Source organism: Hypomesus transpacificus, chromosome 22, assembly GCF_021917145.1.
Source record: "Hypomesus transpacificus isolate Combined female chromosome 22, fHypTra1, whole genome shotgun sequence".
In the NCBI taxonomy this organism is placed as follows: domain Eukaryota; kingdom Metazoa; phylum Chordata; class Actinopteri; order Osmeriformes; family Osmeridae; genus Hypomesus; species Hypomesus transpacificus.
The window spans coordinates 14,310,711-14,338,688 of NC_061081.1; the positions used below are offsets into that span (position 1 = coordinate 14,310,711).

A 27,978-nucleotide genomic window follows, 5' to 3' on the forward strand; every position below is an offset into this window, starting at 1 on the left:
TAGGCAGGTTTGGCTGCCATTTTAAATGTCTCTCGTAACTATTGTGAGAATAATAAATTACAGCTATTGACATCCGAATATTGGAGACAGGAGTGATAATTATAGCAGAGCTTGGTGTTACAGCCTAGTCATTGGATAAGAGAGTGAGTTCTGACTGTAAAATAATGACGTTTAAAAAACACAGTTGTAGTCTCGCCTGTGGGAAGTTGACCTACTAAAAGGTATCGTAGTCCTACAGCATTTTCTGCTATCGCAAATTAATCAAACCAATTCGTGATGGCGTCACTGACGCTTGTTGCAACTGGGTGGAGCGCGCGGGGCAGGTGAGAGTGCCGCTCTGCCTCCATCGGTGGTAGACCATTGGTACGGCGCTCGAGCCGCTTTTTGTTTCTTTAGACGGAGGGTAGCGTAGGCAGTCATGGGCAAGCTTCAGGAATTCGATATTACTTTCACCAACAGTAAGGTGGTTTATAGTCCTGGCGAATCCATTAGCGGAACTGTGAAAATCAGGACTGGTACCTCGCTGCAATATAAAGGTAGGCATGGGGTTTCTTCCTCTGAAATTTGCTAAGAAAATTTCTTAGCGAAGCGCATCGCACCATTTAGGTTTGGGGGGCAGGTTTTCTAAAGGGAATGGAAACTTTTAATCTTATGTGTTTGAATACATGCCGTAAGTAGGCCTACCTCACGAAGTGGCACTCGTTTAAATGTGTATTTTATAAAACCGGTACCCTACATTGTATTGGTTCTGGACAGCGACGGGGACGTTTGGCTGTGACTGGCTGATTTTGTTTAGGTCGTTTAGGTCGACTGTGTTGAGAAATGTCAACCGACATCCTTGTCGAATGGCTGCTATGGTTCGCTATTCTGTCAGATATTGCTGTATTTGCTATACACAATAGTTCCGTTAGCTGAGAAATAACCTAATTGTCGTGGTGAAAAAAATCTTGTCAACAGGTGTGACACGTAAGTGACTTACGAAACAAGGTAACGCACAGTTACCCTTGGCAGTGAGCCTTTTTCGTACCCCCTTTTTTTAAAACACTGTTACGGATAGAAAGACAGGCTCGGCACAGTTCTGAATGAGTGACAGTCTTGCAGCTTAAGAACAAATGGAAAGACATGGTTGGAGGAGGTAGATGGCAGTTTGTTGATAACCCCCCATTGAAGTACACAAAGAATCCATTGTTTTGGGACTGGTCCATGAAGGGATTCATGTCAGTTTGAGACTGCCAATAGTTTCGAGACATAATTGAGCTTCAGACAAAACGAGCAAGAAATCGTTTTTTTTCTTCATAAGCCTGTTTTTGTGAATCCAAAGAATTCCTTTCCATAATTGCCTAACTGACGAATCTTTGTTATGCCTAGCTTTATTAACGCATAAATGCCCTGCCCCTGCTTGTGGATGTAGGTTACTGGCAGGTGTCATGTGTTGCTGGAAGGGTCAGGGGGGCTTGTTCTGGATTTGTGTTACACTGAGAGGTCAGACTGTAGCCTACACTCGAAACCATCTTATCATCCCTATGGCGACTGATGTTTCAAATCAGGGACACCCTCATAAGACACAAACCCCGGGGGCTAGTGGAGAAATGTCAACAGTTTAGGATTGATCCAGCAGTTACGGAGTAGCTAAACAGTAGTCAAATCAAAATTTAGTTAGTTGTCAAATACATAGGCCTAGCCTAGCCTAATATTTATCATAATATAAAATCAAACAGAACGGAAACTACTAGCGCAGTCGTTAGCCTAGATCTTTCTGCTTCGGTTGTGAGCTTAGATGGTTGAACTTCTATAACCTTCATGATTCATTTTCAAGGACACATTCTCTCATCACAGTGTAATGTGTCAATTTGCCGTTGTAGATGAGGAGAAACATTGAGAGACTTTCTCCATGCGTAGCCTATTTCAGAGGCGGGATAATGAATGACGTCACTTTGTTAAGTGAGGGCCTAGTAGTTGTGAACATCATCATATAATAATAAAATGAAATAAAAAGTTGTGAACATCATTTCATTGACCGCTCATGGAATACCGCCTGTCCAATCAAATACTTGGTTGATGTTGTTTTACGTGCACCTAAATGGAGATTTCGTTAAAGGTTATACTGAGTTTTCTTGATCAATGACTTTTGTTTTAAAACGTATAATTTGTAAAACGTTTTTTGAAACTTTTGTTGTTGTTTTCAACCTTTCAAACCTTTTCCATCTCACTCATCGGCCAAGTGAACATGTTTTTTGGATTCATTGTTGAATCCCTTTTAGATTAGTGAGAGTAGAGATAATTTATTCTCTGGAACATTCACTCCCATGTCGCCATATGTTAAACTATTGTATTGCGATGAAAGAAGATGGGGAAATACTACTCCTTCTAAATGTAGGAGCCGGAATGGTTTTCTCTGGGCCTGTGTGGTCCACGGGGAGTTCAGAGAGAATGGGTTGAAATTACTTTAGTCTTGCTGTCTGCACCTTCATGCTGCTTGGGAATACACACGTTTACTCCCTGTGTTCTGTCTGATCCAGAGACTGTTGGTTTGCCACTGAACGAGATGGTGGCCGTACATCTGTAAAATACAATAAATGAATTCTGCTTCGAAACTACATTGCAGAAAACTATTTCAAACTAGAGACGGAATCCATTTTAAGTCTCTTTAGACGTGGTCGTGGTTTTGTGTTTCGGGAACTAAACTTCAGTTTTCCAGACAGAGTAATGCATTTTTGGGGGATTTTAAGAAGTGATTCCCTTTTACTTACATTTGTGTTTATCCAAAGAGGACATTTGCAAACATTCAACGATGCTATCCGTTAAATGTGCTTCTAAAATTAACTGTATGGATGTGGTGCTTTATCAACATTGTGGGTCAGTTACACACAGTTACCTTGTATTTCTTTGAAATACAAGAGTTTTTCAGAGGCGTCTGCGATGGCTGTATGTGAACGACCGAGATTCACAACCTTACTGTATTATTGATGCAGACCATTAGTCTGCAGTTCTATTGATTAGTTGTAAGGGGTAGGCATCAAACACAGTTGCTAACAATATAGTTCGAATGATACACTTCCCCTCTCTTTCCTAAGCGCAGGCTATCACCGTGTGTGTCGGTGAAAATACGTACCTTTATTTACCTTACAGCTCCATTGTTATCCAGGAGGAAAATATGTGTTCCAAAACAAGGAAATCTCTGAGCCAAGATGGTGACCTTTTTGTAGTTCTAAAGAGGTTTAGTTCAAAGTCAGTGTGTCTGGTTCATCCCTGCTGTTGCTCCAAGGGTCCAGATGACTTCCTGCCTGCTCACCTCTCTCTTCCTGGTTTCTTCCTGGTTTGCTAGGTGTCCATCCTGGCCACTGCAAAGACAACAGACATACAATCCAGCGAGACAATATACACACAATCCAGCGAGACAATAGACACACAATCCAGCGAGACAATAGACACACAATCCAGCGAGACAATAGACACACAATCCAGCAAGACAATAGACACACAATCCAGCGAGACAATAGACCGATTCATTGTAATTGCCTCCCCAGAACAGATAGTTTTGATATTAAGTTATGATTCCTCAGTGTGAATTTGTTTATGTTATAAGATGGACATAACTGAACAGTGTAAAGGAAGGCGTGCGTGATATGGAACCAAGGTGAGCTGGAGATTTGTTGAGAAACAGGAAATGAGAGTTGCATTTCTAGGCAAAAAGACACTGCCCTTTCATTTCCTGTCACTGAGATAAGGGATAATAAACCACAGCAACGTCTGTCGTAAACCCCAGAGAGGGTGCAGACCAACCTGACAGCATATTGTTGTTCCTCTATACTCGAAATAACCAAATTGGGCTGCCTGGCACAAACCCTGACTTGTTCAAACATTGAGGTGTGGAAACGAGACCCAGGCCTATTGAGTCTGCCTGCTTGTGGTGCCCTGATAATGGATCTTGCTGAAGTTGTACTGTAGTAAAGAGAAACACAAATGTTTACTGTAACCTAATCCCCTGAAACTGGAGACAACTCTCTCATGTAAGCAAACCTGGAGTCATTTCACTCGTCTTTGTCATGGGTTTTTGTGCTGACGGACTAGTGTGTTGCTGTACAACGAAAAAGTATTTGCCTGAAATATATCGAGACACTTTTGAGAATGGTATTGTAGGGTTATTGTGCAGTGTTATTTGAGATTTTTGTCGTGTTTCCTTGTTACAAACGACCATTGTTAGGCATGATGACACTTCACTTCTCTAGACATTCCATTAAGCACTCCCTGCATTTTCCATCTGGGAACTGCAGTGAGTCACAGAGATAGACTTTACCACACACTAAACCAGACAGTCTCATACCAGACCAGGCCATACCAGACCAGCCATACCAGTCCAGGGCAGACCAGGACAGCACAAACCAGACCAGCTCAAACCAGGCTGGGCCAAATTCAACCAGGCCACACCACCAGACTAGACCAGAAAGAGGTCTCTGTTCGAACCCTGACGTATCCAGAGTGAGGATTCTGACTGGATTATGACATCACAACCCTCAGGCTAAGACAGAGGCTGTGTAATTGGCTGAATGTAGAAGCAGGGGGGTCAGACAGACACATGCAGGCATGAGCATAGCAACAAGAGCCTTGGATACTCTCATGACAGTGGGATCATACAAGGTTGAGCATTTTAATGTGCTAACAACCATCAGAGTTTATTCAATTTTAAGAGATGTCCTACTTTGCCCTTCAAGTGAAAACAGTGGTCAGTTTAATAAGCTAAGTACAGGTTATTTTGCATGGCTTGTCCATGTTAAATGTAGCCAAACTGGGTCAATCTGATTTCACTAGTAGGCTGTCCGTCATCAGATACATTTGCTTCCCTCATGATAGATCTAAAGTCACTCCTCTTCAGTTCAGACTGTACATCACAGTTTACAAATGAAACACACACTCAGTTTACAAATGAAAGGAGACCAAAGATCTTGAATGACTTTTGAGAAACAGCCATGGGTACAGCTGGTTTCGTGGCAGATAGAAGCCCGTTGAATACGAGTGACTCATGCAAGGGACCTAAACCTCAGTTTCCTGTTGTGAGATAAGCATTAGGTTTATGTTCCACTATCTACCTATTCTCTGTGTACTCTACCAGTGTGGGAACACTCCTGTCTGTTAAACTGCAGACTGTGACATCACATCCTGTCCCACGTGGCTTCGAACACAAACAAAACATTAGGGTTGTTGTAGCACGGAATGACAAATTCGGGGGTCATTGTAGAAAGCAAATTTTCCGCAATCAGACACTTTCTCAGAGGTTTGAAATGTATTTGCTTTCGATCAGCGTTCAGGCTACTCACAACACACATGTACACTTCTACACATGTATCCTTCTACACGTGTATCCTTCTACAGGTGTACACTTCTACACATGTATCCTTCTACATGTGTACACTTCTACACATGTATCCTACTACAGGTGTACACTTCTACACATGTATCCTTCTACACTTCTACACATGTATCCTACTACAGGTGTACACTTCTACACATGTATCCTACTACAGGTGTATCCTTCTACAGGTGTACACTTCTACACATGTATCCTACTACAGGTGTACACTTCTACACATGTATCCTTCTACACTTCTACACATGTATCCTACTACAGGTGTACACTTCTACACATGTATCCTACTACAGGTGTATCCTTCTACAGGTGTACACTTCTACACATGTATCCTACTACAGGTGTATCCTACTACAGGTGTACACTTCTACACATGTATCCTTCTACATGTGTACACTTCTACACATGTATCCTACTACAGGTGTACACTTCTACACATGTATCCTACTACAGGTGTACACTTCTACATGTGTACACTTCTACAGGTGTACACTTCTACACATGTATCCTTCTACAGGTGTACACTTCTACAGGTGTACACTTCTACAGGTGTACACTTCTACACATGTATCCTTCTACATGTGTACACTTCTACAGGTGTACACTTCTACAGGTGTACACTTCTACACATGTATCCTTCTACAGGTGTACACTTCTACAGGTGTACACTTCTACACATGTATCCTTCTACATGTGTACACTTCTACACATGTATCCTACTACAGGTGTACACTTCTACACATGTATCCTTCAACAGGTGTATCCTTCTACACATGTATCCTTCTACACATGTATCCTTCTACACATGTATACTTCTACCCATGTATCCTTCTACACATGTATACTTCTACCCATGTATCCTTCTACACGTGTGTGTGTGCTCAGAGTGGTGTCTGTGCTGCATTGCGTAGGCCTTGTGAGAGGGTTTGTTGTCGATGTTTAAGGAACCAGGTTCTGGCTAGTGAAGGCCTGGAGACAGGGACTCTTGGAGAGGAAAAGAGTGATGTGTGTGTTTGTGGGTGTGTGTGTTTGTGGGTGTGTGTGTTTGTGGGTGTGTGTGTTTGTGTGAGTGCGCGTGTGTTTGTGTGTGTGATGAGGTGCTGGGAACTTCTCTGGAATGTCACAGATTCTTCAGTTGGCACACAGCCACGACAGTCGTCTTTACACATTAAACTAAACTAAGTGTAACCCCCTGTAGCCTGCAGACAGACCACTGTGTGTGTGTTTGTGTGTGTGTGAGAGAGTGTGTGTGTGTGTGTGTGTGTGCGTTAGAAGGTTAAAGAGAGACACAGAGAGAGAAATAGGGAGAGAGAGGAATGTGGTTGCCATGACTCCAGCTTTAGGATCAATGTCTTCTGTCTATAGAAGTGGTTCCTCCCTGTTTGTCCTCCACCTGGTGTCTCTGTTCCCTCCCTCCCTCTCTGTTCCCTCCCTCCCTCCCTCCCTCCCTCCCTCCCTCCCTCCCTCCCTCCCTCCCTCCCTCCCTCCCTCCCTCCCTCCCTCCCTCCCTCCCTCCCTCCCTCCCTCCCTCCCTCCCTCCCTCCCTCCCTCTCCCCGCCATCCCTTCAGTCAACACTTGTTTTATATGAGTGATTGTCCATATTGGAGTAGTAAATGGGGAGTTTTATAATGTTTGCATAGATATCACAGTGTTCTATAAATTAGGTCTACAATCTAATCCATTCGATGACTCAGCAGGTTCCGTGATCTCAGATTGCTTCTTCACAAAATATCCCTGGATCAGCACAAGCAGCCGTTTGTGCAGTGTCGCCTTTTACCAATTTTAAACCGGGAGGGAGGGAGGGGAGGGGAGGGGAGGGAGGGAGGCCCGGGAGCTTCAGTGTGGCACAGAGTCAGAGTAAACACACGAGGAGGATGGTGTACGAGGAGGATGGTGTGGTTCATGTGGGTGAAGGACAGGCTGGTGCACACTCTGGCACCTGAGGATCTGAGACTCATTAAGGGAAGTGCAACCCTACAGTATCTCCATTTTTCTTTATTTAGAAAAAGTTTTTTTTACATGCACTATTTGTAGTTTTTTTTTTTTATCCAAAAAAAACTACAAATAGTGCATGTAAAAAGTACAGCAATAGATCAGATCAGAAGAGTGCAGTTCTGCGTTATTTCAGAGGTCAGTATCAAGGAGCTGTGCAGTGTTTACCAGCCACATCGTACTGCACGGTCAACAACAAAAAAAGAACACTACAGTGAAATATCCCAATTGCTGAAATACAGTGCAACAACAATAACAGCAGCAATAGCATCTTAATTACTGTAGCTTGCCAATTAACGTATGGTGAACCAATAATACAATTACAGTGCAATAATACCATCTCATTGGTCTCACTTTAATATCTCAATGAAGGAAACAACAATCTATTTTCCATCACTCAGCCCAGGGGTACAGGTTATTTCTCTCTCATGATTTCCTTGAATGAAACGAGGTCTAATGAGCTGATTACCAGCCTGCTGATGCTACTGCGGGTGTCTGGTGTCTGGTGTCTGGTGTCTGCCTCCGCCAGTCAGAACCAGGATCAGCCCTCCCAGAAGGGACGGTGACCCAGACGGCAGGCCACCGTCCTCGGGTCGCAAGGCCCGGCTAGGCCAGGTCTGGATGTGGGGGTGCTGTGGGTCTGGATAGCGTGCTAATGAGAGGACACGAGGAGAGAGTACTACAGGCTTGTTATGGCTGCGGGCTGCAATGTTATGTCACCTCCCCTGTGCTAAGCCTCTTAAACCTCACAACTGCACAAACCAACACACACAGACATACACATACACCCACGCACTAACATGAATATAACAGGAGTTACTACTGATTTTCAGCAGCCACCTTGCAGTGGTACCTGAGGCATCGTCTTTGTCTAAATCATAATCTCTTCCACAAATTATTTAAAATGTCACCCCCCCCCAAAATAAATAAATAAATAATCTTCTAACCATATAGGGCTGTGCAGGGTCCGAAGGTTTCCTTTTCCAGGAAAGAGAAAGGAAGAGTCAAATTGAGAAGCTCAGGTTGGTGTTAAGGGATCTGAACAGTTCTGCTCTGTCTTGTCTGTGCAGGATTGATTTACAGCCATTTGTAAGGGATCATTAGATCAGCTGTCTCAGGGCCCTTTGAGTCTGACCAAGAGACAATGAGAGAGAAGGAGAGAGGGGGAGAGAGAGGGAGAGAAGGGGAGAGAGAGGTAGAGAGGGAGAGAGGGAGAAAGGGGGAGAGAGGGGGACAGAGGGGGAGAGAAGGGGAGAGAGAGGGAGAGAGGGAGAGGGGGAGAGAGAGGGAGAAAGGGGGAGAGAGGGGGACAGAGGGGGAGAGAAGGGGAGAGAGAGGGAGAGGGGGAGAGAGAGGGAAAGTGAGAGGCCCTGCAATTGTTTGCAATGCTTTAAGATTTAATGAGGATAGCAAGTGTGGCATTGAATTACTCTGGTGTCTTGATGTGTGGAGGTATTTGTGAGCTCTGCCAAGGTGTGGTGAGACGTTCCAAAAAATACTGGGCGCATAATTTGGTCTGCAATCCCAATTCAAAGTACAGCACAATCCAGGACTGTTTGCGTGGTGCTATATGTTGATATTCTTACACAAATCTATATGTGTTGAAATTACCAGGATTAATAATACTAATTAATACTGTACCATTAATTCGTACAGCTACATTTCAGGACTGTGTATATACATTAAGTATATTTTTGATCGGACAGTTGGAGAAAGACATAAAAGCAGGGAGAGAGATGTGCTGGAAATTCCCTGAGCCAGATTTGAACCCAGGCCCCATGCGTTAGCCTTTAAGAGTCAGCCGCTTATCTCATGTGAACTTGACCCTCTATGCAGTAAGGACTCTCCAGAACGTTCACCATGGCCTCTCCACAGAGTCCCCAGACTCTCTAATCTCCTCATTAATACTCCTGACCCAGTTGTGATGAAACCCAAATCGTTGGAGAGCCACAATTCGGCCATTGTCCTCTCAGCTCTCCCCTGCTCCTTGTTTTGGCTGTGGGATAAAACACAACTTCTGTCATTGTGCTCTTGAAGGCCAGAGCTTAAACAAACACACTGTAGCCTTTCTGTTTTGAGCACAGACACACACACACAGACACACACATACATCCACAGACACACACAGACACACACAGACACCCACAGACACACACAGACAGACACACACAGACACACAGACACACACACACAGACACACACAGACACACACAGACACACACACACAGACACACACACCAGCCAGCTGAAACTACCCAGGGTGCTCCCGAGGAGAGAGGCTGTAATTATCGGTTGTCCTCCCTGCGGGTCAGTCCGTTCCGGGTCCTCCCACTCACTGACTCATGGGTGCTGTGAGTGATGTCACCGGGGTCATGCACTCACGATAGGTGCATTCGACATGGACTGCGGCTGCATGAAACGACCGGCGAGAGTAGCCACTTGCATTCGGGGAGGAGTTGAAAAAGTCTGTGAAGTCGGACATTCCAGCTTCTCGTGGTTTGCTGCGTTGACGTCAGTCACGGCCGATTAAGCGTGCTTTTGTTTTCTTACTTTACTTTATTTATAATTAAACGTAGTCTTTCCGTTAGTGAAGAGGCGGACTAAAACCCTTTATTCAACACATTTTTTATTCAATTAAACTGTTTGGGCTGGATTTGACCATTGGCGGAACTGAAGGTGTCAGAATAATTAGAAAACACGTGTCAAAGTTGTCGTGTGTGAGTCTGGCCAATCATGAAATAGCTGTGTTGTCATTAGAACCCTTGCAGTTGCTGTTAAGAAAATGGACAAAAAGTAACTAGAATTCACTGTTTCAAGTCAGCCGCCTGCAGCCGGCTGCAGCGCTGCATGAAGTCAGTCAATGTCAAACGCACCTTATATCTGCACGCCATGACGGCTCTGATTGGTCGTGTAGCCAATAGGACCCTCCCCCTCCTCTGTTACCAAGGAGAGGGGAAACTCCTTGAAGATGTTTGCATTGGAATGTTACATCACACAAGATTGATAAGAGTCCTTAAAATAGCCTCCGGCAGTCGGCTTAATGGTATTGTGAAACTAGCACTTGTTCCCCAGATAGCATGCCCACCCAGACTGAGCTTTCTCAACGGGAGTGTGTGGAGGAGGCAAGGAATGTCAGCTGCATCAACTATAATTGGTCCTTCCAACACAGCCTAGTGTGTAATTTCGTTTCAAAACGTTCTAAGTCAAAGAGATAGCTAACAATTTAACAAAGTTCTTTGCACTGCAAAAAGGATCAGGCATGGCAAAACACCCAAATTATTAATGTTAAATTTTGTTTTTATCTTATTCAACGTACTGTACATGAGGTCAACTGAACCTGTAACCTTGTGATTTGTAGATGAACTGGAACTGAGCTCTAACCCCCAAAGTAACAGTCAGATATCCTGATCGTACAGTACTGTCTGCTGCTTCAGTGTTCTGCTGAGGTAAATTGACGACACACACTTTAAAACCCCTCCTGAAAACGGTCAGGAAGTGATTATTCTGACGACCTCAGGGTTCTGTGTAGATGGCTCCTAACTGACAACTGTTGTTCGAAAGCTGAGCTCTCTAGATGTGTGAGGGTTGAACCCACAATGAGGTGGCGCTTGCGGTGTGCTGACAGGAAGTCATGTGACGTCTGTCGTACCACACATTCTCGCCTTGTCCAAGTGCTTCAAAAGAGCCTTCAAGTTGAACATTTCTCAAGCTTCAAGTCTATTTGTCGTTTGCAAAAGGTTGAAGTTTGTTGGAATTTTGGATTTTTTTAAGTAAATAGATTTTTTTTAAGATATATTTCTTGGGCGGTTTTATTGGATTATTTTAAGTGTGACAGGAAAGGCAAAAGAGGTATGGAAGACATGCAGCAAAGGGCCAAGGCCGGATTCAACCTACCTTTGTGGTACCTGCACTAATCTGGTGAGTTACCGGGGCACCCCAAGGTAACCATGGTGATCTAACCTGAAACCTAAGTGGTGGTTTTAAATGTTAGTTTTGAAGGGTTTCAAGGGCAATGCTGAATCCTATTAATTCTTGACATGATATTGATTAGAACGATGCAGTCGATGAGTTGAGGACTTCAAGACGATCCGTCTGGAGCTCCTGGTGTTCCCCCATGCTCAGGCTGACCTTGGCTTCACTGCAGGGGCGAGGGAGTGGACCCACACACCGTGCCCGTGGACTTGTGAATGCACACACACAAACACACAAATGGACACATGTACATACACCACGGAAACACACACACACAGAAACACACACATACATGTCTGCACACACCCACATGTGTATACACACAGAAACTCACATAGACATGTATTCACGCACAGAAACACACAAACGCACTCGTACACACACACACCCACACACCCTTTAAAATGCCTTGCTCTGGCACCATGTGGCTATGGAGAGGTTTCCCTGCCAAAGTGCTCGTTCTGTGACGGCCGGTTCCCCACTCCCCCCCCAGCCTCCTTCTGAAGGCACTCCACGTAGGCCCAAAACATCCACCCCTGCCTCTTATTGTAGTTCTGTATCTCCTGCGTCAGGGGGCAGCTGTGTGAACACGTGTCCGTGTGTTGGGGAGGAGGTACAATGTGTGTGTGTCCTCCATGGTTGGGGCAGATGGCAGGAAAAAGCAGATTGCGGTATTGTTGTTTATTCAACACCCACACATTGACGTGTTGTTGTCCGCCAGGGTGAAAGGCACCTCACAAAAAAACAGAAAAGAAAACTCAAGCCCTCTCCACCTCTCCACCCCAGCCCCCTCCACCCCCAGCCCCCAGCCCCCTGCCACCCAGCCCCCTCCACCCCCAGCCCCCTGCCACCCAGCCCCCTCCACCCCTCCACCCCAGCCCCCTGCCACCCAGCCCCCTCCACCTCCAGCCCCCTCCACCCCAGCCCCCTCCACCCCCTGCCCCCTCCACCTCCAGCCCCCTCCACCCCAGCCCCCTCCACCCCCAGCCCCCTGCCACCCAGCCCCCTCCACCTCCAGGCCCCTCCACCCCAGCCCCCTGCCACCCAGCCCCCTCCACCTCCAGGCCCCTCCACCCCCAGCCCCCTCCACCTCCAGGCCCCTCCACCCCAGCCCCCTGCCACCCAGCCCCCTGCCACCCAGCCCCCTCCACCCCACCCCAGCATATCCGCCAGCCTGGGCCAACCGACAGGCTTTGCCAGTGGAGAGCAGCCATCTGCCTGTGTGTGTGTAGTGCCAAGGCAGGTCTTTGCATGGGTATGAGCGAGTGGTGGGGCACACAGAGAGCGGTGCTCAGTCTGGCCACGGTCTGCCTCAGCCCTCAGCCTCTCCTCAGCCCTGCGTATAGCTCTGGAGAGGTGGACGTGATTATTGAGATTTTTCTCTCCTTTTTTTTTGTCCTTTGTGCTCTCACGCTGAAGAGGAAGCAGTGAGTCTGTGGTCTCTCTCTCTCTGTCTCTCTGTCTCTCTCTCTCTGTCTGTTTTCTCCTTCTCTTTTTCTCTCTCTTTCTCTTCACCTGGAGAAACTCTACGGGCTTGAGTGAATACGAATATTGAAATGTGTTTATAAAATGGCGTCTATCGGAAACAGAAAGAGAGAGAGAGAGAACTGGAGAAATGAGCAGAGACAGACAATATCTCTTTCCGGAGCAGGCATGTGATGTGACGTTTGGTAGATTGAGCTCTCGAAAATCCCCAAGCAGTCAGGCTTACCCAACCTACGACATAATCCTCTCAACCGTGAAAATAACAACAACATACAAATGGAAACTGAACCAAAGTTATTAATATTGCCCACACAGCTTTCCCACACAGAATGTATCTCAGTGTGTGTCTGTGTTGTTAACGCAAAGTTCACATGGCGGTAGACTTATTTACTCAAGTTTATTGTTAGTTTCACAACTCAGACAACGGTTTCCATGGTTTTATCTCCTTCCCCCCGCTCTGTCATGTGCAGACAAGTACACAGCCAACAGCCTGCTATGAAAGATCATACATTGCCACTGCCCTGGGCCCCTTACCCAACACCACTGCCCTGGGCCCTTACCCAACACCACTGCCCTGGGCCCTTACCCAACACCACTGCCGTGGCCCTTACCCAACACCACTGCCCTGTGCCCTTACCCAACACCACTGCCGTGGCCCTTACCCAACACCACTGCCCTGTGCCCTTACCCAACACCACTGCCGTGGCCCTTACCCAACACCACTGCCTGTGCCCTTACCCAACACCACTGCCCTGGGTCCTTACCCAACACCACTGCCCTGGGCCCTTACCCAACACCACTGCCGTGGCCCTTACCCAACACCACTGCCCTGGGCCCTTACCCAACACCACTGCCCTGGGCCCTTACCCAACACCACTGCCGTGGCCCTTACCCAACACCACTGCCCTGGGCCCTAACCCAACACCACTGCCCTGGGCCTGGCTCCTCTATTTTGTCATTTGCCTTGAACTGCTGCAGGCGGGTTCATATCGGTCTGCTATTGTACAGTTGTCTCCCTGGTTGACGCCTCTTCCGTAGCACAAAGGATTGTGGGTCAGAATAGCCCTAAAAGCTCATATGTATGCTATAATATGTAAGCTGCTAAAACTAAATGGTGTGGTGGGTGTGGCCCAGTGGTTAGAGTTTTTGACTGCAGATCCTAGGATCACAGGTTCAAATCTCTCTCTGGGTGTGGGTATTGGGAAGCTGTCAGTGTGTTTTCCCAGATGGGAGGCCAAGATCAGTTGGGTTTGAACTTGCGTTTGCGTTTCAGTGACACGATCAATAGTCATTGAACAGGTGAGTGGAGAGGCTTATTCAGTCTGTGATTCTGATCTCTATAAAACCTCCCCTATCGAATGTCCTTTGGTGCTATTTTTGCACAGTGCACCAAACTGTTCTTTCAAACATGAAAATATACCCTTTGAGAGTTACGGGGGGAAACTGCATTATTGGCAACAATTATGCAAATTCAGATAAAAAAATTTAAGGTTTGAAAATTCAGGTTGATCTAATTCGAACAGCAAAAGCCCCCCCCCCCCCCCCCCCCAAAAAAAAAAAAAAAATCAAGCTTCAGGAATCAAATATAACAGTATCTGCTCAAAATCGAGCCTGAATGCAATCGAACCATTTCACTTCTCTGAGAAGGGTCCCACTGCAGACCTCTCTCCTCAGGCCTCTCTCATCCAGGTGTAGCTGCAGATCACTCATCCAATCACAGCCTGGGGTCTGAGGAGAGAGGTCCGGTCTGAGGCAAGCAATACCTTGGTATCCCAGATGTTGCAATCAGAATTGATGAATCAATCACTGATTCAGGCAGAGTTTTGTTCTATTAGAATTTTTGAGGCAGATAATTTTTTGCATTTTTTAGATTGTTCAAATTTGAGCAACCTGACTTTCTGAACTTTGAATTTTTTTATATTATTTTTGTTACATTGAAATAAATTCACCTTTCAATTCAAAACCAACAAATTGTAATGTTTAAATTTTAATATTAAGTATTCAATGCCGTTTAAAATTCAACACGATTCAAAAAACACGATGTCACTGATTTACTTCCATAGGCCGCCTCAAATAAATCAATATATGGGAAACACATATATATCAGATATCCTCCATCTCTATGAAATGTAAACAATGCTGTGTTGTTGTGAACGGCAGCTTGACCCTGTTCTGCTTCCTGTCTCCCCAGCCATCAAGGTCAACTGCCTGGGGTCATGTGGGGTCTCCAACAAGATGAACGAGGCCACCTGGGCCCTGGAGGAGCAGTACTTCAGCAGCATGCTGTCTGTGGCTGACAAAGGTGAGCAGTACCTGCAGGTGAGCAGTACCTGCAGGTGAGCAGAACCTGGCAGGTGAGCAGTACCTGGCAGGTGAGCAGTACCTTGCAGGTGAGCAGAACCTGCAGGTGAGCAGTACCTGCAGGTGATCAGGACCTGCAGGTGAGCAGTACCTGCAGGTAAGCAGAACCTGGCAGGTGAGCAGTACCTGCAGGTGAGCAGTACCTGGCAGGTGATCAGTACCTGCAGGTGAGCAGTACCTGGCAGGTGAGCAGTACCTTGCAGGTGATCAGGACCTGCAGGTGAGCAGTACCTGGCAGGTGATCAGGACCTGCAGGTGAGCAGTACCTTGCAGGTGATCAGGACCTGCAGGTGAGCAGTACCTGGCAGGTGATCAGGACCTGCAGGTGAGCAGTACCTGGCAGGTGATCAGGACCTGCAGGTGAGCAGTACCTTGCAGGTGATCAGGACCTGCAGGTGAGCAGTACCTGGCAGGTGATCAGGACCTGCAGGTGAGCAGTACCTGGCAGGTGATCAGGACCTGCAGGTGAGCAGTACCTGGCAGGTGATCATGCGGGGGAGGGCTCTGCTAGCGTCGGTACTTGGAGTGTTTTTAGTCTTGAGAAAAGGAAGCCAAGAATAGGGAGTCAGGTGGCTGAGCGGTTAGGGAATCGGGCTAGCAATCAGAAGGTTGCTGGTTCGATTTCCGGACATGCAATAATGACGTTGTGTCCTTGGGCAAGGCACTTCACCCTACTTTCCTCGGGGGGAATGTCCCTGTACTTACTGTAAGTCACTCTGGATAAGAGCGTCTGCTAAATGACATGATGTAAAAGGCTCGATCAGTCAGTCGGCTGAGGTAATACTGCCTGGAGGGACGCTGCTGCACTAGATGTTCTGTCTGCTCTCCCTGATGGGAGACATGGCTCTGCCTCGCAATTACCAATGAAGAAGAAGGAGCGGGCGAGCGAGGGAGCGAGGAAGCGGGGAAGCGAGGCAGCGGGGGGTTCACCAGGGGGGGTGTCCATATCACTCTCTCTTTTCCTTTCTATCTTTATCCCATTCCCCTGATCTTTCTCTCTCTCTCTCTTCTCTCTCTCTTCTCTCTCTTTCCTCTCTCTCTTTATCTATCGCTCCCTCTTCCTATCTCTCTCTCTGCCCCTCTTTCTCCCTCTCTTCCTCTTCCTTTCTCTAACCTTCTCTTTCCTTCCCTCTTTCCTCAGAGAAGCTAGTTGTGACGTGTGTCTATCTAGCTCTCCCCCCCCTCCAGAACGGAATGTGCCCTGCTTGCAGTCGGAACTCAGGGGTACTCATTAAACATCGGCCTTGACGACCACTGGAACGTCTAATCCATACGTGTTAACACATACCATGGTGTTTAATGGTTAACCCCTGACCCAAGCCCAGCTATGGTGTGCCACACAACCTGGCTGTTCCACCAGCAGGACACCCCCCCCCCCCCCCTTTACCTATATCCTTGTGAATTTGACTGTCAATCTATTCTAAATAGAACAGAATAGAACTGGAACTCTGGAATGAGTTCCGCTGTAATCATGGGTTGTATTGTAGCTGACGTGAAATACAAATGGTCCAATGTAAACATTGGGGTTATTTGACTGTGGGTGATTGCCATTGTTTTGTACCGGCGCCCCAGCAAGGTGAATTTAATCTGATAAACACAGTGATTTATTTCCTTGTCACGAGTGGTGAGTGCCGGTTAGATCATTTAGAGGTTGTTTCTCCTTGGGAAGGCATGTGAAACGTGAACTATTCTTAGATCAAAGGACCCTCCAGTGAGAGTGTGAGCGAGCTGCAGCCTGCTGTAGTGTGGGGCCACAGAGCACACATGATGCGTCTCAATACGACACGTGGACACTTCTGGATAAACAACGAGAGAGAGTATTCTACCCCTCGTTTCATTATCTTTTAAGATGAGCAAACACACAGGGTACTGTTCCAATATATGAGACGGAGAGGACGCCTATTATTGACTATGCTCACCCAGCGCCCACACACACACACACACACACAACCACAGAGGCGTACTCCAGAACCAAAAGCGCCATAAATAATTCATCTCACATCCTCCTCTCTCGCTTTATCCACCATCATTTGTTTTGATTCTTCTTCTTCATGTGCCATTCTACGCCAACAATGGGCTTGGCTCCGACCGGGGATGTGTGAGATGGGGACAGGGTAGGGAGGGGGACAGAGAAGGGACATACACACACACAAGGGGACAGGGTAGGGAGGGGGACAGAGAGGGGACATACACACACACAAGGGGACAGGGTAGGGAGGGGGACAGAGAGGGGACATACACACACACAAGGGGACAGGGTAGGGAGGGGGACAGAGAGGGGACATACACACACACAAGGGGACAGGGTAGGGAGGGGGACAGAGAGGGGGACATACACACAAACACAAGGGGACAGGGTAGGGAGGGGGACAGAGAGGGGACATACACACACACACAAGGGGACAGGGTAGGGAGGGGGACAGAGAGGGGGACATACACACACACACACACAAGGGGACAGGCTGTGTCCCTGTGGATGACTGATAATGTGGTATGCCCTGTGGAGGCGTTGAGGGGGGGTTTAGTGAGACTAGTGTTGATCATAATACCCCTGCCATCCCATAATACTCCTGGCATCCCATAATATCCAGGGCATCACACGGCCTGTTGCTGTTGTCGATGTTCAGTGATGTGGTAGGGATATCCTGCTGTTATACTACCCTTGAATGGTGTGTGTATGTGTGTGTACGTGTGTGTGTGTGTGTGTACGTGTGTGTGTGTGTACGTGTGTGTGCGTGTGTGTCATCCTAAAATGCCCACCCAGTTTAAATATTTACCGTCGCAGACGTTCGACTTGCTTGGCTTATATTGATCATTCTGTAAACAAATATAAACAGTTTTGTGAAAACGGGGGATGTGAAGAAGTGATATTTGGGGTCCCGCTTCAGAGGAAGAGATGAGGGGAGCGCTGGGTACCACACGGCATACTGATGGGTAGGGGCGCTAAGCAACCCTCTACATCTTCAGCTCCTTAGAAACGGCTCTTGATCGAGTCTTTTGGTACACAAACAACGCTCCTGCTCTGCACTCTCTTCGGACTGGTGAACCCACAAAGGGGAAAGAAGTGGTGGATGAGAAGTGAAGGAGACGGAGAAGCTAAGTGGAAGAATTGGATTGTAAATATGTCTTATGGATGGGTGGGGCACTAATGGGCTCAGAGTGTTTTTAGGCTGGTGGATAGAAAGGGAGATCTGCAAGACCTACAATTCCACCTTCCAGTCAGTTTCAGGCTGGTAGATAGATGCTGTATGTAGGAAAGCAAGGCCTGTAATTCCACCTGGAAGTCAGTTACAGGTTGGGTCCTTTAAATCAGTCAGGTTGTTTGCATCATTAATGAAGGCTCTGATAATGTGCAGCATAGAGGGTACTACATCTGGGATCTAGTCTTCTAGTGTACATAAGTGTAACAGCAGCCCTTTGTCTGAAGTCACAGAGACTGTGTTGGGTAGATCGATCCACCGATGTTGGCTTGTAAGTAGAAGTAATTCTTGGGTCAGTCCCAGCTAGCCTTGCTTTGCTTGTAAATCATTGATTAACTTTGCTGGGAAACCGTTCAAACTTTCCATTAAGATGCCAAGAAAAGACGTTTGACAGTATGTGGTTCTGTTGGCACAATGTAGTTTATTAAAGTACTTTGCATGGAGAGAAGACTCACTAAGTCTGTGTTTGAACAGTAAAGCAAGTTTTTAACCCACACTTCAGCTAACTGGATATCTAGGTGAGCCTTCCAGGCATGATGCGTCACCTGGATTACTGTGGTTTCTCTGGGCTGTGTAAACACACGCACACAAACACACACATACTTTCACACACACACCCACCCACACACACACACACACAGACAGACAAACACACCCACATACACGTACACCTTTACACACTCAGTGACCCACACACACCCAAAGTCACACACTTTCACACCTTTGTTCTGAAGTGTCACGGCAGGTTGACCTAGAAAAGCTTTTTGAAAATGTGCTCTGGTGAACATATCTCCTGTGTACTGTTGTGCTTTTAACAATTTCTTTCTCCTGACTCTGTGTTAATCAAACCACATCACATAGACCACTATCTGAAGAGTCTTAGTTTTTTTAGACTCATATTTCTCTGTTTTCTAGGCACACTGGCAGCTGGTGAACATACCTTCCCCTTCCAGTTCCTGATCCCAGGTAAGTTTTTAAATCAGCTGGATAAATACCTGTCGAACTGCAATCCTTCGAGTCAGCCAAGCGTCGCATTACCTTAAATCGTTTTATTAGATCAGTTTGCGAAGCTTCTACGTTTTCAACATGTTGGAACATGTTAGGCTATCGGACTGATACCACACAGTATCGACGACATACGTGTTTTAATATTTGCCTCTGTTAAATAAAGGTGCGATTGTGTCTTTACTTGAGGACTGAAGAGTCCTCGATCTTCTAAATCAAATATTGATTGGATTTTTAATCAAATACAGCACCAAACCGACACTTCAGGTTGGGCATGCTAATGCTGCTAACCCATCCTCCACACCCTTCCCTCAGTCTTGGTACAGCCGACTGAACAGAAAGTGGCTGTGTGTTTGCTGTGAGAGTGAGTGGCATACCACACATGCCCTAGCTGCCCTTTACACACTCTATACAGTCACATGGTTGTCCAGCTAGTACCCAGTGATCTGTGGGACCACAGTCCTGCTCAGCGCACTGCGTTTGGATCCTGCTCATGCTGCCATGCTTCAGGAAGGCACGCAGGTGTGAGGGCTGCCTCTGCCTCGGCTGCCTCTGCCTCGCCTGCCTCGGCCGCCCGGCGTCTCTGACGGAGGAGGAGGACGGGAGGTTATATTTATCCCTCCGTCGTGTGGTTCTGTCACTGTTTAACGCTGCCCACTGAATGTTCCACACTCTCTCTCTCTCTTTCTTTCTTTCTGTCTCCCTCTCTCTCTCTCTCTCTCTCTCTTTAACTGTGTTCCTTAGTCTGTCCCTCATTCTCTTTCCCTCTTGCTTCGTCCCTTACTCCCTCTTACCTTGTCTTTCTCACTCTCTCTTTCCCCCCTCTCTCTTTTTCTCTCTCTCTCCCCACACTCCCCCCCTCCCCTCCTTCCCCAGCTTAAGACGTAATGATTACAGTAGCATCAAGGGGCCTGGAGTCCCAGTGGTGTCGTCCTCCTGCTGGGGTCTGAGGTCAAGGCCTGTCAGGTCAGCACCTTCTGACACCTACTCTGACTGGCAGGCCTCCATGCTTCCTGCTGTGAGGGTGGAGGGATCTCTCTGCTGTGAGGGTGGAGGGATCTCTCTGCTGTGAGGGTGGAGGGATCTCTCTGCTGTGAGGGTGGAGGGATCTCTCTGCTGTGAGGGTGGAGGGATCTCCCTGCTGTGAGGGTGGAGGGATCTCTCTGCTGTGAGGGATCTCTCTGCTGTGAGGGTGGAGGGATCTCTCTGCTGTGAGGGTGGAGGGATCTCTCTGCTGTGAGGGATCTCTCTGCTTTGAGGGTGGAGGGATCTCTCTGCTGTGAGGGTGGAGGGATCTCTCTGCTGTGAGGGATCTCCCTGCTGTGAGGGTGGAGGGATCTCTCTGCTGTGAGGGATCTCTCTGCTGTGAGGGTGGAGGGATCTCCCTGCTGTGAGGGTGCAGGGATCTCTCTGCTGTGAGGGTGGAGGGATCTCCCTGCTGTGAGGGTGGAGGGATCTCTCTGCTGTGAGGGTGGAGGGATCTCTCTGCTGTGAGGGATCTCTCTGCTGTGAGGGTGGAGGGATCTCCCTGCTGTGAGGGTGGAGGGATCTCTCTGCTGTGAGGGTGGAGGGATCTCCCTAAAGCCAGGGCAGGACAACAGGCAGCTCTTTAGCACTGCGGAGCAGGATCTTAATGCTGCACTGCCAGAGTCCCTGGTGTTGACAGCCATGGGCGGACCACAGGAGTCCTCCTCCCCACCCCCAGAGAGAGAGGGGGGAGACGGGGGAGACGGGGGAGACGGGGGAGACGGGCGGCGATGAGCTGCTCTCCTCTGGCCAGGAGCCTGTCTGTGCAGCCAAGCAGTCTGCACCCACAAGGCAGCGCCTCACTAATCCTTATTGGCAGCTGGCTGTTCTCCTGTGCTGCCATCAGAAGCGTTAGCATTTCAATAAGGAAGGAGGATAAATTTAATTGGAAAGGGTTCAGGGTTATGGTTATGGTTAAGGTTAGGGGGGGAGGGGTTATTGCCAGGTTAGGGTTTACAGTATTTCTTTTTATTTTAATTTTTCGAATGACCTATTTAATTTTTTTCCTCCCCTAGTTTCCATTCGTCTGGAATAGGATCTGTCTTTCTCTGTCTTGGCTCCCTCCCCGATTATTATTTTTATCTCTCCTCTCTTTTATTTTCTCCCTCAATCCTCCACCCCTCCCTCTCTCCTCCATCCCTCCCTCTTTCCTCCACCCCTCCCTCTCTCCTCCACCCCTCCCTCTCTCCTCCACCCATCCCTCTCTCCTCCACCCCTCTCTCTCTCCTCCACCCCTCCCTCTCTCCTCCACCCCCTCCCCTTTGTCCTCCCAGGAGTCTGTAAATAAACCCATTCAGAGCGGATCTGTCCAGATCAGACTGACATGCTCTTTCACTTAGTGACAGTGGTGGTGTTGGAGTCCCAGTCTAACTTACGCCCCTGAACGGTCTGCCTCCCACAGTTCTACAACCTCCACTGAAACAGTCTACCCCCTCACGGATCAGCTCCATGTCATGTTAGTTCTGGCTAGGCTGGTGTGAGTAGCATGTAGCCATGTTAGCACTGGCTATGTTCATCAGAGTAGCCTGTAGCCATGTTAGCACTGGCTATGTTCATCAGAGTAGCCTGTAGCCATGTTAGCACTGGCTATGTTCATCAGAGTAGCCCATAGCCATTTTAGCACTGGCTATGTTCATGTGAGTAGCCTGTAGCCATGTTAGCACTGGCTATGTTCATCAGAGTAGCCTGTAGGCTAGGGCACAACACTCTTAGCGATTTGTTGTCTGTAGTGCAGTGATACTGGTGGCCCCCCCAAACCAATGAAAACTAAAGTATGAAAAATGAAAAAATATCAATACATTTATATTGTTCGTAAATTATTATTACAATTCTTACTCATTTTAAAATGAAATTTTACCTTTAATTCATCATGACCGAATAGTTACGCTTGGCACGTTGACGAGAGACAATTTCTGGGGTTAGAGACATGTCTGCCTTTACTTGCATACGCCCACTTCAATCCACAATGCACGCATCACTTCCACATATTGCATAAGATGCTGTTTTCGATAGAAAACCAAGTGAATGTCCCTTCTGTCCCGCCCAGCCTTAGCCCCGACCTCGTTTGAAGGGCCGTTCGGTAAGATAATGTACCGTGTGAGAGCAGCAATCGACACGCCCCGCTTCTCAAAGGACTACAAGGCCCAGCGAGCCTTTTACCTGCTCAACATGCTCAACCTCAACCTAGTACCTGACATTGAGGTGAGTGAAAGGTCTGGGGCCTGGGGCCTGGGTTCTGGGCCTGGGGTCTGGGGTCTGGGCCTGGGGTCTGGGGTCTGGGGTACAGGGTCTGGGGCCTGGGGTCTGGGCCTGGGGTCTGGGGCCTGGGGTCTGGGGTCTGGGATCTGGGATCTGGGCCTAGGGTCTGGGCCCTGGGATCTGGGCCTGGGGTCTGGGGCCTGGGGTCCGGGGTACAGGGTCTGGGGTCTGGGATCTGGGCCTAGGGTCTGGGCCCTGGGATCTGGGCCTAGGGTCTGGGGTCTGGGGCCTGGGGTCTGGGGCCTAGGGTCCGGGGTCCGGGGTCTGGGCCTGGGGTCTGGGGTACAGGGTCTGGGGTCTGGGCCTGGGGCCTGGGGTCCGGGGTCTGGGCCTGGGGTCTGGGGTCTGGGGTACAGGGTCTGGGGTCTGGGCCGAGGGTCTGGGTCCGGGGTCTGGAGTACAGGGTCTGGGGTCCGGGGTCTGGGCCTTGGGTTTGGGTACGGGGCTGTTTACCTGCTCCCCGGTGAGCGCTGTATATTCCCCCTGCAGCAGGATCGTACTATTCTCCCTAGTGTCATGGCTGGGCTGTATCACTGTAGCGGGGGGAAACTTTTGTTTGACGTGAAATCCTTTGTCCCATGTTTGTCCGAGAGCAAGGTCACGTATTGTCTGGGTGGGCAAATTGTTGTACCTATTTTCTTCTTCTTACATATCTTCACATGAGTTATTGGAATGATGACCTTTGCAGTGGAGTAGCCTAACAGTAGTGGTCATGCATTCACAATTCAGACCATACAAATGCCCCAGATAGTAGGCCTTCGCAGCCGTCTCTAATCTCGTTGTGATATCCCATGTCTGCTCTGTAGCTACCCAGCTATGCTGTGACCACTAAGAAGTTCAGCTACCTGCTGGTGAAGACAGGCACGCTGATGCTGAAGGCCCACAGTGACCACAGAGGCTACACTCCAGGCCAGGTCATCAGGCTTGCCGCAGAGATCCACAACAAGTCAGGCAAGGACACGGGCTGCGTGCTGGCCAGCCTCATACAGGTACCTCCAGCCCCCCTCATCACCAGTCAGGCCTCCAAGGATTCAGATGACTTTATTGAAAACTCAAGCGTAGAACTACCAGGATGTGACCAGGATGTGGATCTTTCTTTCGGACTCGGTTTACTTTATTGATTGCTAGTGATGGGCATTCGACTAAATTGTCTTAATCGATCGTCGGGAGAATTAACGATCGATTTTCGATTAATCATTAAAAATGTTATATTAAAATTCACTATTTATAGGCTATATTAAAATGCAGTGAAAATAGAAAAAACAGCGTGTTTCTGCATTGAGATCTGTAGCTATTACAAGAAAAACTACTATTTCTGTAACTCCTAGAAGCAGCTAGAAGCCTGTGCTCAAACACAACTGACCCTCGTTTTCTTTCCCGCTAATTAACAAAGCTTCATAAAAACCTTCGCCCTCAACAACACTTAAGGGTAGCACATCCATCTCGATGGACTTGCAGATCCGTTGGGTAATTTTCTCTGCTCGTTGTGCATCGTAGCTCCTCCGTGCTAGCATCGAGAGCAGGATGCACCGCCACTAACCAGGGTCGGATTTACGTTCTTCAAGTGGTACATCATTTGAGTCGTGGAGGAGTTGTATTTATACTCAGCTTTGCAGTGTTGGCAGTGAACAAAGTAATTTTTTAGTCAATATGGTCTCATGCTACACTTTGCCGTGACCTCTTCATGTTTACTTTTGAAATACATGGAAACTCGCCGGTAACTGAGAAGGCATGTAGCGTTTTGGTAAAATGTTTACTTGCTGCCACATAGCGAAATCCATTGCATTCCTTTAAGACTCACACTACGCAACAGAACACGCATTAGTTTTATCGATGAACAAATAATGTCATCGACTAAATTCTTAATGATCGATAATCGATCGTCAATTAATTATGCCCATCCCTATTGATTGCAAAAAAGGGCAATTTATTGGTTTTCACACGAGGGTTCCTGCTCTGTTCTGGCACTGCCTTGTTAATAAGTAGCCTTCCTCCATCTTCCTCCATCTTCCTCCACCTTCATCCCCCTCCAGAAAGTGACCTACAAGACCAAGCGGGTGGTGTTCGACCTGCGGACCATCGCTGAGGTGGAGGGGGCCGGGGTGAAGGCGGGAAAACACGCCGAATGGAGGGAGCAGATCATCGTTCCGCCCCTCCCCCAGTCAGCCCTGGATGGGTGCAGCCTGATAGATGTAGACTACTTCATCCAGGTGAGAGAGAGAGCGAGAGAGGTAGAGAGAGTGGTAGAGAGAGAGAGAGAGAGGGAGAATGGACTGTGCCCCCGGAAATAACTGGGTCAATGCCTGACGGAGTTTGCTAGTTGGGGTCGTACCTGTTAGTCAAGTTGTAAAGCTGGAAAGCCATCATACACGGCTCATTGAATCCTCCATCCTGGTCCTCGCGATGTCTCAGATGTTTCCCTCTGCCAGCATGCCTGATTCAAATGAACAGGTCGTTATCTATCGAGCAGAAGGCTGATAACGACCCTTTCGTTTGAATCAGGTGTGTTGGAGCAAGGAAACATGTCAAACGTGCAGGACATGGAGGTTCTGTGGGTCTTCATTATCATAATAGAATACTCATGAACCAGCCAAGATGAATAATGACCAACACGAACACTCTTCAGGGACCTCTTTATTCATGACAGGATTGATACCTGTGGAATGGGGATGCCAGTGGAGTCAGATGGTTAGGGAATCGGGCTGATAATCAGAAGGTTGCCGGTTCGATTCCCGGCCGTGCAAAATTATGTTGTGTCCCTGGGCAAGGCACTTCACTTTACTTGCCTCGGGGGAATGTCCCTGTATTTATTGTAAGTCTGTAAGAGCATCTGCTAAATTACTCAAGATAAATGTAATGTTTTGTGTGTTCTGGCGACTGTAGGTATCACTGAAGTCACCCGAAGTCATCGTCACCCTCCCCATCTACATCGGAAACATGGCTGTGAACTTGTCTCCATCGAGACCCAAGCCCCCGACCCCCGCGGCCCCCAGCCCGGGCGTGGTGACCCCCAGCGCCCCCCCAGCCGAGGAGGACGTGGGGGAGGAGCTGGGAGCCGGTGGGCTGGCCAGCGAGGAGATCCCCACTAAGAGCCACTCCCAGCAGGATCCGTCTGGCCAGCCGGCCTCCCTGTCCTCCAGCGCTGTCAGCTACGCGCCGGGCGCCGCCTTCTCCCCCCCGGGTCAGAGGGGTGGCAATGGTGCCGACTCCTCAACCCGTCTGTTCTGTGTGTCCACTGGGGCCACCATACCGTTCTTCACAGACGACAATGCCGCCCCCGTGCCCACCACCTGCCCTCTCATCCTGCCTCCCGAGTACAGCACCTGGGACTACCCACATGGTGAGTCTCCGGAAGGGCTCCGGTCCGGGGTCACCCTTCCTCAGCTGGTCCCTCAAACTGCTAATGCTTCACTGTTCCTGCTTCTTAGCGGTGTCCCATTAACATGAGACACTGATATGAATAACTAACCAGTTTTCTGGTGAGAGAGAGAGAGAGAGAGAGAGAGAGAGAGAGAGAGAGAGAGAGAGGGAGAGAGGGAGAGAGAGAGAGAGGTCTTACTCTAATGTTTTAATGGTTGTCTTCCAGAACCCCCTCCCACCTACGAGGAGAGCTGTAGCAGTGAGAACTCCAGCTTCAACAGCCGGCAGTAGACAACGTTCTCAACCCTCCCTGCTGGACATGTAGGGTACTGCAGCCCTAGCAGGAACCGCACGGGACACACGTGTTCTTTGAGGTTGTTTCCTTTGATTTAGAAACACAAAAAGGGAATTGTAACTGATAATCGGCATATTGTTTTGTGTGTCAAAGCGTTTTAAGTCCGTTTCCCCAGGGCTAAGGATGTCTCAGACGAATTGGAGAGCAAAGATGAGCCAGTAAGGAGCTCTTTGTAGTCTCTCCCTGCTATAGTCAGTCGGCCATTAATCAAATATTTCTGGCATCTGGGATGTTAAGGAGCACGAGCGGCCGACTGACTAGTCCTAGCCCGTGGCCGACTGACTAGTCCTAGCCCGTTTTGACTTCAACCCAAAGACGGCCTTTATATTAGCCTCTCCTCGTATGCACTACCGTGATTCAACCACTTGTCATCATGCATGACGTTGCTCGTTCCTGACATGGGTGGAGTGCAGGAGAGTAAAACTGCTGGAGATCACAAGGTGTTTGTGCGCCCTCTGCTGGTACAGAACAGAACCTACACAAACTTGAACTGAAAACACTGGCGTTGACTTCAGGAAGAAGTAACCACCTTAGCTTGTGATGCACCAGCTACGAGTTCCTCAAACATGTATCTATTTCATTATCATCCTCATCGTAATCTTCAACAGATATCTGTATGAGAACTGTGATATCAAAGATTGTTTTTTGTCATTCCTAAAAGATAATGTAGTTCCAAATCATTATTTTCATCCTGGGTGAAATTTCAGTTGGTTATGGCCTTAAATACTTCTGTTCTGTCTGTGTGTGTGTAATGACCATTGCCTTTTAATTAAGAACCATGTACTCTCACAAAGCAGAAAAGTATGTTGAACTAACAAACTGTGAGCTAATGTGTACGCAAGACAGCACTTTTGACGGTTTGAAACTGTTTTTATATCTCTCCATGTATGTTTGAGTGTGTGTGTATTCAGCAGTTTCTGTTCATTCTATGAAGCAGATTCTTTCAGTTGAAATCACTGGATCGGCGTCTCCCACCTTGGGACTCCATGTCCATGTTAGAATGTCCTCCTTCTAAGTTGACCCATGCCTTAAATGACCTCATCTCCCATTTCAACCTCCATTTGGTAGCTTCTTCTGTTTGGGAGGAAACCGGGACCTTTTTCCCCAGTCGTTCTTCTTTAGTGCCCCCAGGACACCGTTCTCCCCCCCTGGACCCTGTTCTCCCCCCCTGGACCCTGTCCCCCCCCCCCCCCCTGGACCCTGTCCCCCTGGACCCTGTCCCCCCCCCCCCCCCCAGGACCCTGTTCCCCCCCCCCCCCTGGACCCTGTTCCCCCCCCCCCCAGGACCCTGTTCCCCCCCCCCTGGACACTGTTCCCCCCCCAGGACCCTGTTCCCCCCCCAGGACCCTGGACCCCCCCCCCCCTGGACCCTGTTCCCCCCCCAGGACCCTGTTCCCCCCCAAGGACCCTGTTCCCCCCCCCCTGGACCCTGTTCCCCCCCCCCCAGGACCCTGTTCCCCCCCCCCTGGACCCTGTTCCCCCCCCCCCCAGGACCCTGTTCCCCCCCCCTGGACCCTGTTCCCCCCCCCCCCCCCATGACCCTGTTCCCCCCCCTGGACCCTGTTCCCCCCCCCCCCCCCCCCAGGACCCTGTTCCC

The 27,978-nt window shown here is 48.5% G+C and overlaps 1 protein-coding gene across 3 annotated transcripts; it reads left to right on the forward strand.

Moving 5' to 3' along the window:
- arrdc1b (arrestin domain containing 1b) lies at positions 1–27,374 on the forward strand. 3 transcript variants are annotated; one of them, XM_047045551.1, is made up of 8 exons: positions 1–143; positions 15,007–15,117; positions 19,292–19,342; positions 22,455–22,609; positions 23,473–23,655; positions 24,700–24,876; positions 25,550–26,006; positions 26,253–27,374. In XM_047045551.1, the coding sequence occupies exons 2-8, from the start codon at positions 15,051–15,053 to the stop codon at positions 26,315–26,317; spliced, it is 1,155 nt and encodes a 384-aa protein (XP_046901507.1). In that variant the 5' UTR covers positions 1–143; positions 15,007–15,050; the 3' UTR covers positions 26,318–27,374. The 3 variants fall into 3 exon arrangements, with proteins under 3 accessions (XP_046901507.1, XP_046901506.1, XP_046901508.1); XM_047045550.1 differs by lacking the exon at positions 1–143 and adding an exon at positions 150–536; XM_047045552.1 differs by lacking the exon at positions 1–143 and adding an exon at positions 10,976–11,276.
- Positions 27,375–27,978: the final 604 nt, after the last annotated feature.